This window comes from Salvia hispanica, chromosome 2 (assembly GCF_023119035.1).
Source record: "Salvia hispanica cultivar TCC Black 2014 chromosome 2, UniMelb_Shisp_WGS_1.0, whole genome shotgun sequence".
Taxonomy (NCBI): domain Eukaryota; kingdom Viridiplantae; phylum Streptophyta; class Magnoliopsida; order Lamiales; family Lamiaceae; genus Salvia; species Salvia hispanica.
In genome coordinates this window covers 30,576,456-30,592,551 of record NC_062966.1, presented here as the reverse complement: position 1 = coordinate 30,592,551, position 16,096 = coordinate 30,576,456, and the positions used below count along the sequence as shown (strand labels likewise).

The 16,096-nt window shown below is 37.5% G+C and overlaps 4 protein-coding genes across 5 annotated transcripts; 3 read left to right on the top strand and 1 right to left on the bottom strand.

Annotated features, from left to right (window-relative positions):
* Nucleotides 1-925: 925 nt before the first annotated feature.
* Nucleotides 926-4,476, top strand: LOC125208638 (cullin-3A-like). Its single transcript, XM_048108289.1, has 2 exons — nucleotides 926-1,374; nucleotides 2,304-4,476. The coding sequence occupies exons 1-2, from the start codon at nucleotides 1,211-1,213 to the stop codon at nucleotides 4,342-4,344; spliced, it is 2,205 nt and encodes a 734-aa protein (XP_047964246.1). The 5' UTR covers nucleotides 926-1,210; the 3' UTR covers nucleotides 4,345-4,476.
* A 30-nt stretch (nucleotides 4,477-4,506) lies between these two features.
* Nucleotides 4,507-6,823, bottom strand: LOC125208640 (haloacid dehalogenase-like hydrolase domain-containing protein 3). Its single transcript, XM_048108292.1, has 9 exons — nucleotides 6,649-6,823; nucleotides 6,454-6,570; nucleotides 6,228-6,310; nucleotides 5,706-5,789; nucleotides 5,493-5,568; nucleotides 5,321-5,393; nucleotides 5,102-5,175; nucleotides 4,916-5,009; nucleotides 4,507-4,835 (listed from the first exon to the last, which is right to left on the bottom strand). The coding sequence occupies exons 1-9, from the start codon at nucleotides 6,788-6,790 to the stop codon at nucleotides 4,769-4,771; spliced, it is 810 nt and encodes a 269-aa protein (XP_047964249.1). The 5' UTR covers nucleotides 6,791-6,823; the 3' UTR covers nucleotides 4,507-4,768.
* Nucleotides 6,824-6,904: 81 nt separating this feature from the next.
* Nucleotides 6,905-10,996, top strand: LOC125208639 (protein HGH1 homolog). Of its 2 annotated transcripts, XR_007174151.1 has the most exons (10): nucleotides 6,905-7,023; nucleotides 7,109-7,231; nucleotides 7,755-7,952; nucleotides 8,150-8,234; nucleotides 8,441-8,589; nucleotides 9,127-9,240; nucleotides 9,749-9,880; nucleotides 9,986-10,099; nucleotides 10,214-10,389; nucleotides 10,729-10,996. XR_007174151.1 is itself a non-coding variant. In XM_048108291.1 (9 exons), exons 1-9 carry the CDS (start codon nucleotides 6,970-6,972, stop codon nucleotides 10,259-10,261), a joined length of 1,017 nt encoding a protein of 338 aa, XP_047964248.1. In that variant the 5' UTR covers nucleotides 6,905-6,969; the 3' UTR covers nucleotides 10,262-10,513. The 2 variants fall into 2 exon arrangements, 1 of the variants encoding a protein (XP_047964248.1); XM_048108291.1 differs by lacking the exon at nucleotides 10,729-10,996 and having other exon boundaries at nucleotides 10,214-10,513.
* A 1,680-nt stretch (nucleotides 10,997-12,676) lies between these two features.
* Nucleotides 12,677-16,057, top strand: LOC125207310 (sphinganine C4-monooxygenase 1-like). The gene is made up of 2 exons (XM_048106596.1): nucleotides 12,677-13,148; nucleotides 15,292-16,057. Exons 1-2 carry the CDS (start codon nucleotides 12,915-12,917, stop codon nucleotides 15,844-15,846), a joined length of 789 nt encoding a protein of 262 aa, XP_047962553.1. The 5' UTR covers nucleotides 12,677-12,914; the 3' UTR covers nucleotides 15,847-16,057.
* The last annotated feature ends 39 nt before the right edge of the window (nucleotides 16,058-16,096 follow it).

Here is a 16,096-nt window from a genome sequence, read left to right as displayed (position 1 = left end):
AACAGTCCTTAATGTACCCAAATATTGGCATCGTTGAACCTTAATCAGCGGCGCATCATGACCGCAATCCTCTGTTTCACCATGCTTCCGCTTCCCCATCCCCTTCTAATCTTAAGTCGTCGTTGTTTAATTGCTTAGACTTCTTCTCCTACGATTGATATTTTATTGTATTTTGATTAGGGGTTGGTTTGTAGCTGGGATCGGGATTAGGGTTGCAATCAAATCTCTTTTTTATTGGTTTATTTTTGCTTAAGATTTCTCAAATTGTCGTTTAATATTAGATATATTTACTAAAATTTGCTAATCCAGTCGAAATGTGGCTTAATTACCATTTACCAATAGGTTTTTACCGTTCTGTAAAAAAGGACGACTTTGCAACATGTTCATTTGTTTGAGACTTGATTTTCGAAAAATGAATATTCTTAACCGAAAATGGTCCATAGGACCCAAAAAGTACTTTAGTCTTCGTAAATGATAGAGAGATTGTTTGAGCTCTAGCTGTGATTAAAGAGGAAGCACTAAAGGACGAGACAATCTCATTCGATTTTAAATTTGTCGATTTTGAGTACACATTTCTTTTTGAAGAATTGATATCATATTTGGAGCAGATTATGTATCAATAAGTGTAAAAAGAGAGAAGAGAAGGTACAGATGGATTGAAGAATTATTAATATGGAGTAAGTGGATGATCTTAACCTCTTAATCACACAACATGGTCTTATACTCAAAGAAGTCAAGAACCAATCACTTATGCTAAACTATATACGCAATTAATATAATAAACAATCCATACGAAAATCTAATATGGAAAAGGAATTTATCAAATAAAATAAAGAGAATTGCGTTATTGCGAAACAACCTAAATTTTAATCCCTTCCTTCCCTTACAAACATTTCATTTCTTCACTCCCAAACAATCCCTAATGGGTAAACCTATCAATTCCAGCTAAGGCCCTGCAACTTCAATAATTAAAATCAAAAAGAACATAAAAAAAGAGAAGAAATTGGTTTATACCTTCTCTCATTCAAAATCGAAATTCATGGCGGATCAGCTTAACTTGTAGCTCAAACTTCCTCCATATTCGCTCTCCGAATTCGAGTGTTTCACCTTATAACGGAACCACAACTGCATAATCTGAAACCAGAAATTACTAAAAATCGATTAATCGGAGAATCAATTTTCAGATTTCGAGGAAAAACAGGGTAAAACGATGAGTAGTGGACAGAAGAAGAGGAATTTTCAGATTGAGGCGTTCAAACACAAAGTAGTGGTGGATCCGAAGTATGCTGAGAAGACTTGGAAGGTTCTTGAGCATGCAATTCATGAGATTTATAATCACAACGCCAGTGGACTGAGCTTCGAGGAGTTATACAGGTTTTGCTCGAATTGTGTAATTTTTTCTGCGATTCATTTCGTGCTATTTTGTTTTATTGAAATTAGTTTCGGTTTCATTTGCTGCATCTGTTGATGGTATCAGTAGTTAGATGAGTAGCTAGATGGTTAAAGATCTTGTGGGACTTAGCTGAGATTTAGGTGATTTTGATTTGAGCTTCAGGATTCCTATGTGTAGCTAAATTTGACTTCCTCTGTTAGAGATGAGCAGCTAGTTATGCCGTTTGATTATTTGATTACACCTGTTGGCTTCGTGTTTAGCGGTAGGTAGAAAATATGCTTGAAGGAATGAGGTTTTGTCTGAATTTGTGTGCATTTCAGTGATAAACCAATAGCTACTTGAGGTAGAAAGAGTGCTTGGTGGGATGAGGGGATTGTAAATTGATCTTTTGACATTTTGATGATGGACGCCTTTTTAAACTCTGTTTTGTGGTGATTGAGGTTGTTGTGATATGATTCTTTCAAATTGCCTCGATTTTAGTACTCTAACCTATGCAAAATGGAATTGAAAAGAAGTTTTTTTCTATGCTGAACTGTTGTAAATGGATTGAGTCATATGTAGAGCGGTTTAGTGCGAGGACTATGAATTTTGTTGTATTGTGTGTCTGGTAGATTTCTGAAGGAACTAATGAGTATAAGTTGCTTGATAGTATGATGTTATTGGAGTTGCAAAACGGAGAATATGCAATTTTTAGTTTATGCTTCTCCACAGGTTGCATTTTGTGATGGTGAATTAGCACGGAATTGTTTGAAATATTAGTGTTTAAGTTGAATGTTACCCTTGTTTTGTCCATTGCTTCCATTCTTTGTGATGTTTAAGTTGGTCCATGAAATTGTAGTTTTATGTTGTCATCTTTCTCCTAGCTATGAAATATGTGGTTTTTGATTTGGAGGTTTTATTGTGGATCCAGAAATGCTTACAATATGGTACTACATAAATATGGGGAGAAGCTTTATTCAGGACTTGTGTCAACAATGACATTCCATCTCCAGACAATGTCCAAAAGTATAGAGGCTGCCCATGGTGGCTCATTCCTTGAGGAGCTTAACAGTAAATGGAGTGATCACAATAAAGCTCTGCAAATGATCCGTGATATATTGATGTACATGGACAGAACTTTCATACCAAGCACGCACAAAACTCCTGTTCATGAGCTTGGGCTAAATCTTTGGAGGGATAATGTAGTTCACTCAGACAAGATCCAGACAAGGTTGCTGAATACGATTCTTGAATTGATACTTAGGGAACGTACTGGTGAAGTTATCAACAGAGGGTTGATGAGAAACATAATCAAAATGCTGATGGATTTGGGCGCATCAGTCTACCAAGAAGATTTTGAGAAACCATTTCTTGATGTTTCTGCTGATTTCTACAGAGTAGAATCTCAGGAGTTTATAGAGTGCAGTGATTGTGGGGATTACTTGAAGAAAGCTGAACGGCGTTTGAATGAAGAAATTGAGAGGGTATCTCATTACTTGGATGTGAAAAGTGAAGCAAAGATAACTAATGTGGTGGAGAAAGAGATGATAGCCAACCACATGCTTGGACTTGTTCACATGGAGAATTCAGGCTTGGTAAAGATGCTTCTTGATGATAAGTTTGAGGACTTGGGAAGAATGTACAACTTATTCCGCCGGGTTCCTAATGGGCTCTCGACAATTAGGGATGTAATGACATCCCACATCAGAGATACCGGAAAACAGCTTGTCACAGATCCTGAGAAATCAAAGAATCCAGTGGAGTTCGTGGAGTGTCTGCTTGAGAAAAGAGATAAATATGATAAGATCATAAGCTTGGCATTTGGCAACGACAAAACCTTCCAGAATGCCTTGAATTCTTCTTTCGAATATTTTATCAATCTGAATCCCCGTTCTCCGGAGTATATATCATTGTTTGTAGATGATAAACTGCGGAAAGGACTGAAGGGAGTGAAAGAAGAGGATATCGAGCTGATTCTGGATAAGGTTATGATGCTGTTCCGTTACCTCCAGGAGAAAGACGTCTTTGAGAAATACTATAAGCAGCATTTGGCAAAGAGACTGTTGTCGGGTAAAACAGTATCTGATGATGCCGAGAGAAGTCTAATTGTTAAACTGAAGACTGAATGTGGGTATCAGTTCACTTCAAAATTAGAAGGCATGTTCACAGACATGAAGACCTCTCAGGACACGATGCAAGGGTTTTACGCAACCTATGGTGCCGAGTTAGCCAACGGACCTACATTAGTTGTCCAGGTTTTGACTACTGGATCCTGGCCCACTCAAACTAGTGTCACCTGCAACTTGCCATCTGAAATGTTGGCTCTCTGTGAGAAGTTTCGTTCGTACTACCTCGGGACCCACACTGGTCGGAGATTGTCATGGCAAACAAATATGGGTACGGCCGACCTCAGAGCTACCTTTGGGAATGGTCAGAAGTATGAGCTGAATGTTTCAACTTATCAGATGTGTGTCTTGATGCTGTTCAACGGTGCTGATTCTCTCAGCTACAGGGAGATTGAGCAGGCCACTGAGATTCCATCTTCTGATCTCAAGAGGTGTCTGCAGTCCTTAGCTTGCGTAAAAGGGAAAAACGTGCTGCGCAAAGAGCCCATGAGCAAGGACATCGCGGAAGATGACGGGTTCTCTGTCAACGACAAGTTCACCAGCAAGCTTCGCAAGGTGAAGATTGGGACTGTTGTTGCACAGAAAGAATCCGAGCCTGAAAAGCAAGAGACGCGGCAGAGGGTGGAAGAGGACAGAAAGCCACAGATCGAAGCTGCAGTAGTCAGAATCATGAAATCACGGAGGGTGTTGGATCATAATAATATCATTGCAGAGGTCACAAAGCAACTGCAGTCACGGTTCCTGGCAAACCCCGGGGAGATCAAGAAACGAATAGAGTCCCTCATCGAACGAGATTTCTTGGAGAGGGACAATGCAGATAGACGATTATACCGATACCTCGCCTGAAGAAAGAAAAGAATTCCAGTTGCTGTACTTCCTTTTCAAGGTAGCTTTCTGCAGTGGAAATGTAACTTATTGACAGCTGTTGACATCAGTTTTATTTCTGCTGAATGCATTTGTTTTACTAGTCTTCATTCATTTCTTTTGCCCAAGTTTTCTATACCATTATAGGAAGAACAAGAAGCAGCAACCAATTTCTCAACTGATTTCTGCATTTTATTTAATTTAGGATTTGCATTATACATACACCACAAGAGTATGGCTAAGTTAAGAAACTTATTCCTCTGCTAGATCACATTCTATACTATTTTTCAACTCTCTTGACCAATGTCTCACAAGTTCAAAAGGAAAAACGGGGATACAAGCTGACTCGTTGCCCGGGTTAGGACTGCAACGCTCTCGTTTCCCTGCAAGCTTGCACAGTGTGATTTTAGGGCTCCGATTTGAGGATGCGATTTTGTATATCTGAGAAGCTATTCACATCCTTCCCCCATAACCTGCACATTCAGTAAGGAACTGTGTCACAAGTAGAAATGCATAGGAAGTTGAGTTTTGTAAAAAAGGCTAAAACGCCCACCAGCAGTCAATTCCGACAGCATTAGCCCCTGCTTTGTCGGCCGTTGCATCGTCTCCGACATGAACTGCTCTGCTCGTCCCTACACAGATTTGATCTACACCATTGCCAATGTACATCACTAGGAATTTTGTAGAAAACTAGTACTCCCATAAAATAACATCTATTGGTAGCATTTGGGAGCCCTACCTAAAGCTGCTCTAAATATTTTCTCATCCGGTTTTTCGTATCCAACCTCAGATGAAATGATGACGGCGTCGAACCTAGAAACGCAAACAATCAGGATATGATAAGAGAAGCCCAAATTTAACCATGATCATAGAGGTGGAAATATAGATCTATATCTCAATCACCAACAAATACATTTTGAAATAAGAGGTACCTAGAAAAGCAAGCTATGCCACTCACAGATGTAATACATTGAGGTCCTTGAGTAACTTCCTCAGGCGAGAGTCAAAGTTGGAGACAACGGCTAGTTTTACTGCACCAGCCATTCATTTCAGTAGAGATGTATATAGCAGGTATAAAGAGCAACAAGACCGTTTATATAGAAAGTGGTTGTGTAAAGTAACGAGATGACCTCCAGAATCTTTCAGGGATACCATAGTCTCATGAGCTCCTTGAGGAAGATGCCAAGCATCACCATTGGCATAGTACTGGTGAAGATATGATGAGATCAATCAAATAAATTAATACAGCCTTGTTCCTGTCCTAGCCATTCTTTCATAAACCATCAAAAACAAGATAGAAAACAAATAGGGTTGTTTAGATCAGCCAAACTGAAGAAGTATACCTCGTACACTTCTTCAAAATAGTCCACACTGTCGCAGCCAGTGGCTTCAGAAACGACGTGTTTCCAAAATGGCTTCCCATCACCCTGCATAAAACACATATCGGAGCCCAGTTAGCAAAGGAATGCGCCGCCACAACCATTGTTTCGTTTCTTGATTGAAAGAATGCCCAATACACACATTAAACCAACCATATCATACACCTAATGTTTGAAAAAGCAGCACTTTCACTGCTTCGTCCTTTAAAATCAACAAAAACTTAGACACTAGACTGTTTGATTGATCAAACACAGCAATCACCCATTCCTTTCAAAGTGACACACTAAAACTATCATATGCTAACGTTACAACTTTGGTGAGCATTTCGGTCTCTAAAATCAAAAGGCACTAACATTCATTCATATCAAGAATGCCTATATACACACATCAAAACTACCAACAGACACTCAATGAATCAAACACTGCAATCATTCATACTGCCTTTCAAGAATGCCCCATCATTTGAAAAATCTAAAACTAAGCACCTGGTATCGAAGTTTCTGAGGCCATGTTGCAGAGAAAGCCCTTCTGAAACCTTGCTTTATATCAGCTGCAGTAGTCTGCAAACCTGAAAATCAGCACAAAACCATAAACCCCCCTTTTCACAATCGCAATGTACCAATTTATAGACACCCACTATTTCAAGATTTCATCTTTATCAACCAAAACAACAAACGAATTCGAGGAAATCAAAAGGGGCTGATCTCACACCATATTTTGTGCCGATGGTCAAGTAAATTTCTTCGACCGGCTTCACCAATTGCAGCAACGTGCCACCGGCGTCCAATAACAATCCGTCATACGCCCTCTCGCGCTTTCCATCATTACCTGAATTGTGGAAAAGCAATCAAAACTAACAAGGCAATGAAAGAATAAGAGCAATGCGAAATCGAGATGAATTATGACCTCTGTGAACTGTGGAGGCTGACGAAACGGAGGAGAATCTTAGAGGTGTGGGTTTTGGGAGCTTGAAATTGAAGGGTTTAACGGCTCTGAAGAGATTGGCGACCTCCATTGTTGCACTTGCAGCTGAGCAACAAAATATCATCAACAAGAAGTACTAATGGTTGTTGTATGCTAATGATAGATTTTATTTTAAATTATAGGAGTACTTGTATTAAATATGGCCCAGCCCATAATTATGAGCTACTTATGGGTTGGGCCTTAAACCTCGCAATTAAATTTCTATGAAAACTCATTTTCACTAAATTCGTTGGAGCAGCAGCCATGGCGACTGAGCTAGAAGAACTCATCGGATTTCTCTCACATGATTCTCCACCTGTATCCATCTCTCCTTCACTTTTTGTTCTGCTAATTTCGTTTTTTTTTTCAATTGATGAGGTTTTTATACTGTTTTTGCATATAGATTAAAAAGGCTGCAGTAAATATTTTTCGGGATTATACGGGTTCAGAAGATGGCTTACAGTCTCTCGGGAAATATTCTGCCGTCGCTGTTCCGTCTCTGTGTCGCCTCCTTGCTGAGAAAAAGGTTTCCTTTTCTTTTTTTTCCGTTGATAGTTGACGAGTTGAATTCCTTGAATTGTTTGTTTGATGTATGATTTTTGGGAGAGGCTTGAGGAGATTGTATTCACTAGTTAAATTAGGATGATATGAAAAATTAAAGGTCATTTTGGTGAAGTTTCGAAATTAGTTAGGGAGTACTTAAAGTGGCTGAATGGAAAATCAAGGCATGGTAGAGACGTTAATAAAGATTTCGAATGTTACTTAAATCCACCTAAATAGTCAAGTCAAATCGTTGAGAGTAGCCTGTTAGCTGAGAATATACTGCTAACCGTTTAACTTTTCTTGAACTAAATGGAGTTTTTGCCTCTCTAGTTTGGATGTGTCACCAGTAAAGTCATATGAACTGTTTGTCATGTAGACAAGATGGACTGAAGTACAGACATATTTGATTGCTATTTGGTTTCTCATCTGAATGGAAAAGTTAGACAATATTGTATCTTGGATTGCTGCTAGTTCTTTTGTAACATTTGACATAATTATTTGTTTAGGAAGTGTCTGAACCTGCTGCAGAAGCCCTTGTTAATTTGTCACAAGTACCAGATTTGGCAGGAAAGATGGTTGAGATGGGTATTGTCAAAATTGTGATGGATATACTTTACAAAATACACTGCGACATAAAACACTTACTGGTCATGCTTATTGTCAATGTAACACAACTGGATGCTGGAATTGAGTCTTTACTTCAGGTTACCATTACCATCTCCTTGGCTTTTCATTTTGTCCTTTTATTTCTGGTGTTGTACTATATGAAAGTTCTTTAGTTGAATAGTTATCGGCCTTTTGTGCATTTTTTGTTGAAATGCTGTTGGAGTTTATTGTATCCTAGTTTCCAAAAGATTGGTCAACAAAAAATTAATATAGTGAATATTATTCTGGATTCCAGAATGCAGATGAGAAGATGCAAGGTCTGTACGTCATGAAGCTGGTTCGATCATTTTGTGCTTCATCTAGTTCTAGTGAAAGGAAAGGTCAGTTTTCCTTCCATCCTTTATGTATTGTATCATTTCAATATCTTTGCAAGTATTGCAGGAACGTCAAACAAGTTGTAATCCTATTCTGGTAGTGTATGTGATTTATCTTATGTTTCTGGTCATTCTTTAGGCAGTTCAGGATCCAATCATCCTACAATTATATTTGATGGCTTAACCTTTGTCATCTTTTTTACCCCTACTAGGTGATGATCCTTTTGAACATGTGGCTTCTATACTTGTAAACATATCACAGAAAGAAGCAGGAAGAAAGCTTCTACTGGAACCCAAGCGAGGGCTTCTGAAGCAAATTATCAGGCAATTTGATTCACCAAGCCCATTGCGAAAGAAAGGGGTATTTCATCTTGTCTTTCTTATCTTACTTCGTAGATACTACTACTAGATTTACTACCCTGTTTTTTGTTTGATATTGCTTGAGTATGAGAGCATGGACATAAATCCATAGAAACAATCTAACCTTAGTCCCTCATTGTTTATCTATCATCCGCAATATTAATGTACCGGTCATATAGGGATCAACTGTTTTTTTTGTCCATTTAATTTATCTACATCTCTGGTACTTCTCCTTAGTTCACTTTACATGTATTTTTATTCTTATTTCTTTCTGTTTTGAAAAGGGGTTGAAAACAAAAAGAAAGTAGATAACAGCTAGTAACTGAAACAAGTTTCTCCATGTACCTGTCCAAAATGCTTGTGTTGCATTCGAACCAAAACTCTAGGGGTGTCTTTCTGAAGGAATAGTTTGGATTGGATGATTATAGAACTAGCAGCTAGAAAGTAGAATGGCTTTATATGCTCTAAGACATTAGGTTAGCACCTTTGAAGGAATTATGGAATGTTTTCTGATACTAGTTATATTTTCTTTTTACAGGTTTCAGGAACTATTCGAAATTGTTGCTTTGAAGCAGAAAACCAGCTGCAAAATTTGCTTCTTGTATCAGAGTTTCTCTGGCCTGCTCTACTACTTCCAGTAGCTGGAAACAAGGTAAATTTTCTTCAAAAACCAGCTTTCTCTTTCGATTATTTTTTCTTGTTTGCCCTTCCCGTTATTTTTCTTCTCTCCATAACCTCTGATATCAGAACTCTTGTGATTAGTAGTAGTAATCTTTTGATTTAGACCGAAGTTCTTGTACCAAACGAAGAAGCACCTAGCCAGATATGTATAGCCCTTGATGAGTTACCTAAAGTGATCTAATGAAAATGATAGTAATCTCTGATATCACTTATCAGAACTCTTGTGATTAGTAATAATCTTGATTTAGACTGAAATTCTTGTACCAAACGAATAAGCACCTAGCCAGAGATGTATAGCCTTTGATGAGTTATGTAAAGTGAACTGCATATGATAGATCTAAAATATCTGGTAAAGTATTCTGTGTGGTTTGGCTATGTAGCCCGACATTCATGTTGCAGAGTAATGGTGAACCATGTAATCTTTATACATGCATTTGATCACCCATCATATAATTCTGCATTCCTTTGATCTGTAACAGATATACAGTGAGCAAGATACATCTAAAATGCCCCCTGAACTTGGGAGTGCACTCTCAATTGAACGTGAAGCAGTAGATGATCCCGAAATTTGTGTTCAAGCCCTTGATGCCATATACCTGCTCGTCTTACAGGTGAATTAGCTTAACCCTCCGCTTAGACAAAAACTACCCGGGGACATTTTTAATGGGCGATTTATTTAGTGGATTAGCCTATATTACCATCGTTTGTTCTTCTAGGAAGCCGGCAGGAGAGCTTTCTGGTCCATTAACGGTCCTCGAATACTACAAGTAGGGTACGAAAACGAGGAGAACCCTCAAGTAATGGAGGCATTCGAACGTGTTGGCTCATTGGTATGCCTACTTCCTCCCTCTTCCCATAATAGCATCAATTTTGCATTCAACTGAACTACATCATCACGATTGCATCTGCCAAGTCCTTACCTTACGTTATTCGTATTTCACCAGCTGATCCAAGAGAATGGCGTGGAGACAGACACCACGCTGGCAACATAGGAGCACCCCTCCCTTTGTTATGCTGCTGTTGGTGATGAAGTTCCGGTTGGGAGGATAAGTCCATCGGTTTGATCGAACAGGGGGTGATGGAGCACTGCAGTGAGCTCTTGGCATCAGCGTGAGCACAGGTTATCAACAGCTTAGATAATTTCTTGAATTGTGTTGTATTTTAGAAATATACTATATTTTTGGCAACAGGTGGTGTGAAATTATGTTTAATGGATCCATCTCAATTTTTGGAGTTTTTATCGATATGGAATTTAAGGACAGAATATTGTGTTCCAAGTCTAAATGAGAAATCTAAGTTATTACTTGAATGATCACTTTCGATTCAATCTAAAAAAGACAATGTTAGAAAATAAAAGTAAATTTGATTAATTTTCAGATTCTAAATTCACAAAGATCGTATGATTATATCTTTCGGACTTGCTACTAGTTAATTAAATCTCTCCACTTTTGAAAAACAGGGGTTTATTTCTGGAGGAAGAAGTACTCAAAGAGCTTCTTGGTATGATGGAATGAAATGAAGAAGGAATAGAATGGAAATATGAATGGAATGAAGATGTGGTATGGTGGAATGAAATGAAGAAGGAATAGAATGGAAATATGAATGAAATGAAGATGAGAATGAAATAAACATTTTATTCTTTCGCTTGGTGAATGTAAGGAATACAAATGGAATGAAATTGAGTAGTGTGTGTGGTGTGTGCAATGTGTATATTCAGTGTAGTGTGTAGCGTGTGAAGTGAACCATTCCATTCTAAACTTTTATTAATAATTAATAATTCTAAAATTTTAATTTTATTATAAAATTGAGTGATATTAAATTTAAATATAATGTAATATTACTATGTTTTATAATTAAAATTTAAATAAAAAGAAAAGAGGAAAATAGAATGGCCATTCCGAAAGAATAACTATTCCCATATAAAATGAAATGGTGATTCATAAGAAGAAAAATATCAAACAAATGATACCAAGAACGCTTAAGTTTTGAAAATATTTTGTAACAAAAATGTAAAGATCGAAATTAGTAGTTTGACACTTGGAAAGGAACATGGGTCCGCTAGACGACACGAACGAGAAAAGTAGTGGTCAATAATCAAGGCCCACGCGTAGGAATGTTACAGGAAAGCGGCACTAGATATTTCAAGGGCAAAATGGGAATTCCCAGGTTAAAAGTCAAAGGCGAAATCAACGGTAATTCATTAACGCGATTTAGTGGGCCCTACGCATGTGCTTTATAGGCTCCTACAAATTCAATAGCATTGGATTCAAATTATTATCGATAGCTGCAAGCCTGGAACGAACTTATTGATTATAGTGACTGAACAATCTAGAATTGTTTAGCATAGGATGATGATATTGTGACAACTTTTTTAAAGTTAGATCATATAACCAAATATATCCATTAGATATTCATCCAATGTCCAATCATCCACACGCATGCCTTATTAGTTATTTATACTACCTCCGTCCCCTAAATTTTAACACACTTTGACTCGGCACTCATCCCTTAAAAAGCCTCATAAGGAGTAGAGTTATTCACACTTATATAGAGAAGCTAGAGTCATCACCAAGTCGATGCGTAACAGAATTTAGAGAATTTAACAATGTGGGTCCTACTTTTAAAATATTAGTTTTATAATAAAATATGAGTAGGAATGAATTAATAGAATATGAGGTCCATTATCAAAAATTTGGGGGCAGAAATAGTACTTCTTATTATTTCAAAGCGAAAATGACATAGTAATCCATTAAAGCAAAGGTAGTTATGAAAGAAACCGTTAATGTGTATACTATATTTTATCATTCATGTGTATATTTTATTTATATTTGTGCTATGTATATTGTACCAGATCATATGAACAATTAATAGATAAAATTCCTATCAATTAATTACGCCCTTTGATTTATTCTGTGAATATGAAGCTTCTGACATTGTCTGTAATTTTTAAATTTAGAAATGATGCTCAAATAAGCATCTAGTATCTGTCATCTGTAGTTTTAAGAACTTTTCATGTTTGTCTCTGTCGATATTACTTATGTAATGTTGTAAAACACGATAAATCACAATGGAAACAACATGATTGTGTATAAAGATTCTAATGCTGCAGGCCATATTCACATAGCAAGTACAACTATTTTAGATTATGTATAGAATGTGCTTGAATTTGTTTGAACTATTATTAACAAGTAAACTTAAGAATCGATCAGATTGAGAGCCTGATTTAATATTTTCGAAGTTTGTTGTTTAATTCAGATTTGTAAGTCTGTGTACTAAATTCATAATTGATTACTCCAACAGAATAAAATACACAAAAGCAAAACTGGTAAAAGACCCATAGAATTATTTTGTTGAGTCAATAACGACAGCCACACGGTTTATCTTAATCAGATTTAGAGTAAGATATTTGTGATGTTGAATTTGATTCATGGTGCGAAGAGACACATATAAATAGAAAGACATTGACGAGAGAAGAGAGAAGAGAACAGAGGTCTTCAAGTGTGTGTGATTATTACTTTTGAGGAGGGGCGATTGACCCCAAATTCATCCATCTCTATCTCTATCTCTATCTAGGGTTTGTTCATCGGAATTTCGATTCAATTTCCCGTCTCGCTCCACGCAAACCCGGCATCGGCGGTGTTAGGTATGGAGATGATCAATGGTGTAACAGTGTCGGACGAATTGCTGGGGACATTTGCGCCCATAATCGTCTACTGGATATATTCCGGGATTTACGTCTTGCTTGGCTCACTCGACGATTACAGGCTGCACACGCGCAAGGATGAAGATGACAAGAATTTGGTCTCCAAAAACCACGTCGTCAAAGGTGTCCTCCTCCAGCAGGCGGTTCAGGCCGTCGTCGCCTCCCTTCTCTTCGCCGTAAGTTGTGTTCTTTGCTCTGTGTCTATGTTATGTGTTTCGCCGATGATTGTATATGATTTTGTTGACTTTGAGGATGAGAGCTGGTGAATTTTGTTGCTTGTGTGAGCGTGTGCAAGCTGCTTTGCTGTAGATTTGGATTCTTTCATTCTGCGTTTTGGGGTTAAAATTGCTTGTGTTTTGTATAAAGGTAGGACTGTTGTATTTGCGAGATTTATCGCGAATTCGTGATCATATTAAATGGTTGATCAAGGGGGTGTAGTAGGTTATCCTTGTTCTGTTGTATGGAAATTGGAATTGGTATTGATCATTGCTGTTGCCTAATTATCTGGAGCGATCATTGGTTGATAGTACGCTTGAACATGAGACACTGAAGCATCAGATACTTGAAATATTTTTTCTGTTGGATGTGCTTTGTCTTCTTTCTGATGGCATTTTACAGCGATTCAACTGCCTTTTCTTTTGCTAGCAGTAGACGCGATCCATGATTACACATTTCAATTTATTGAATGCTGACAACTAAAATTTTGGACAATATTCTTGTTGAAATTCTCTAAAACACTTTGGCAAACGAGCTTATAAATGCGGCTTAAGTTGTTGGGCTTGAATAAGCCAGACGTCAAAGCATTTTCTTCACTGGAGGAAGAATTTATGGGAGCTGACACATATATATGAACTATGCATATTAATAATCCCTGATATGTCAAATCTTAGTATGCATTCAATAATTGCCTTGTTTTGGCTAAATGAGTTTGAGCATATATATGCCTTCATAAAAGTACAGACATTAAATATTTTGTCCTACTAGTGATTTCTTTGGCTGATTCTTATGAAAACACCCTATAAGTATAAATTACTCCCGCGTATCTAACTTTTTCTAAATTTCCACATCTCCAATTCAAGTCTCACATCAATATTTCTGTTTCCTCATGTATTCTTAATCTACTGGTCGTAGATAACTCAAAATGCAATTGAGTCAGCATAGTTATTTAAAAAGTTTTTTAAGGGATTGTATCTTGTTTAAGCGGAAAAGTTGCTTAGGTCTTACCTACTACTCCATTACCTTTAGAAAGAAACCGCTAGACATTTGAAGTTGCTTAAAATGATACTACCATACCAATTTGTCTTCTTCCGACGGTTTTTTCTAGTTGAACAGATCAAATGTGATAACATGCGATTCATCTGTGGCACAACCCTAAACTAAATTGAATGTGAAAAAAGCAGTTGATTATAGAGTTTACGCTAGAAAAATATTATACTTCTCTTCGGTGGTTATATCTAGAGTGTCAGTACTCTCTGGGGATTGTTTCTTCATCTCCAGATTCTACCAGGACTTTTAGAGACATGCTTCAGAATTATGATATATTATCACATAACATCGATAGATGGCCCATCTCATAATTATTTTCCCGGGTCTGCTGCCATTAATTTCATGCTAGTTCCAGTGGCGGTAACACACTTTGATGGCTGATGTGTTGTTATGAGGATTATCATATCTGATACCTAGTTATGGATTCACTTATGGATTGTTGCAACTCGCCTATTCTAGGAAATTAATGCTTGTAGGCTGTTTATTTGTCGAATGACGGAATGAGGTATCTCATTTTTTATTTAGTTTGTCGATTAGAGTAAAATTTGTCCAAAGCTATTGTAAGATGCTCATACCCTTTTCAGTCAGTCCGCTTCAGTTAACATCTATTCTTGACATGCTGTGATGCATTTTTTAAGCAAAAGTCTTGCATACTGGAACTTCCCTATGTGAGATAAATTATTAGTAATCAGTATCACCTTAGAATATTTGCTGGTGGAATCTGTTTCTTTAACCATGTAATCGGGTCTGTTAAAGTTGTGTGGCCTACCGCCTATGTAGACCAGTGTCTTCTCAGATATGTTAAAGACTGGATATTCGTAATAGCTTTCGGGCTGTGTAGTTTATGATATTTTCTGACTATTAGTTTTCATTTAATTTATCGTGCCTCTTGGAGGTTCTAACTTTATTTGGATACTTTTGTAATTTCTATGTTTTCCTGATCCTGCCTAATCAAACTGAACTAGTGTTAGCTTAATCATCAATTTTACATTCGCATAATTATCATTATGCTAGTAATCCGTTGTTCAGTTTATAATGAAGTATGCCATGCAGATTACTGGAAGTGACAGTGATCCTGCGGATGCTCAGCCGACCTCCCTCATTGTTCTTGCTAGGCAATTCTTGGTTGGGATGATGGTGTTAGATACCTGGCAATACTTTATGCACCGCTACATGCACCAAAATAAGTTCTTGTACAAGCACATTCATTCTCAACATCACCGGCTGGTTGTCCCCTACGCATATGGAGCTCTGTACAATCACCCCATTGAAGGTCTGCTTCTGGACACAGTTGGTGGTGCTCTATCCTTCCTCGTATCAGGCATGTCTCCTCGAGCTTCTATCTTCTTCTTTTCATTTGCTACCCTCAAAACAGTCGATGACCACTGCGGGCTATGGCTACCGGGCAATCTCTTCCACCTTCTCTTTAGAAACAACTCTGCCTATCACGATATCCACCACCAGCTCTACGGCAACAAGTATAACTTCTCGCAGCCATTCTTTGTGATGTGGGATAGGATCCTCGGCACTTACATGCCGTATTCGCTTGAGAAGAATGTTGACGGGGGCTTTGAAGCACGGCCCTCGAAAGAATATAAGGAAGAGTGATTTTAACAATAATCACTGGCTGTAACATTTGTGTATCACTATAGGTTTTTGTTTTTTTTTAAATTGTTACGTTTACCTTGTCTAGTGATTGAGTGCTTTTTATATTCGTACATATACATACTTAAATGTGCGTGTACTACGATTAGCTCTTCTCAGTATAAGCATTTGATAAATGGAAAATGAAAAAAAAATGTGGATGTTTCTTTGTTTACCATTACTACTACTTTATTTTATGTTTTCTGATTTTGGT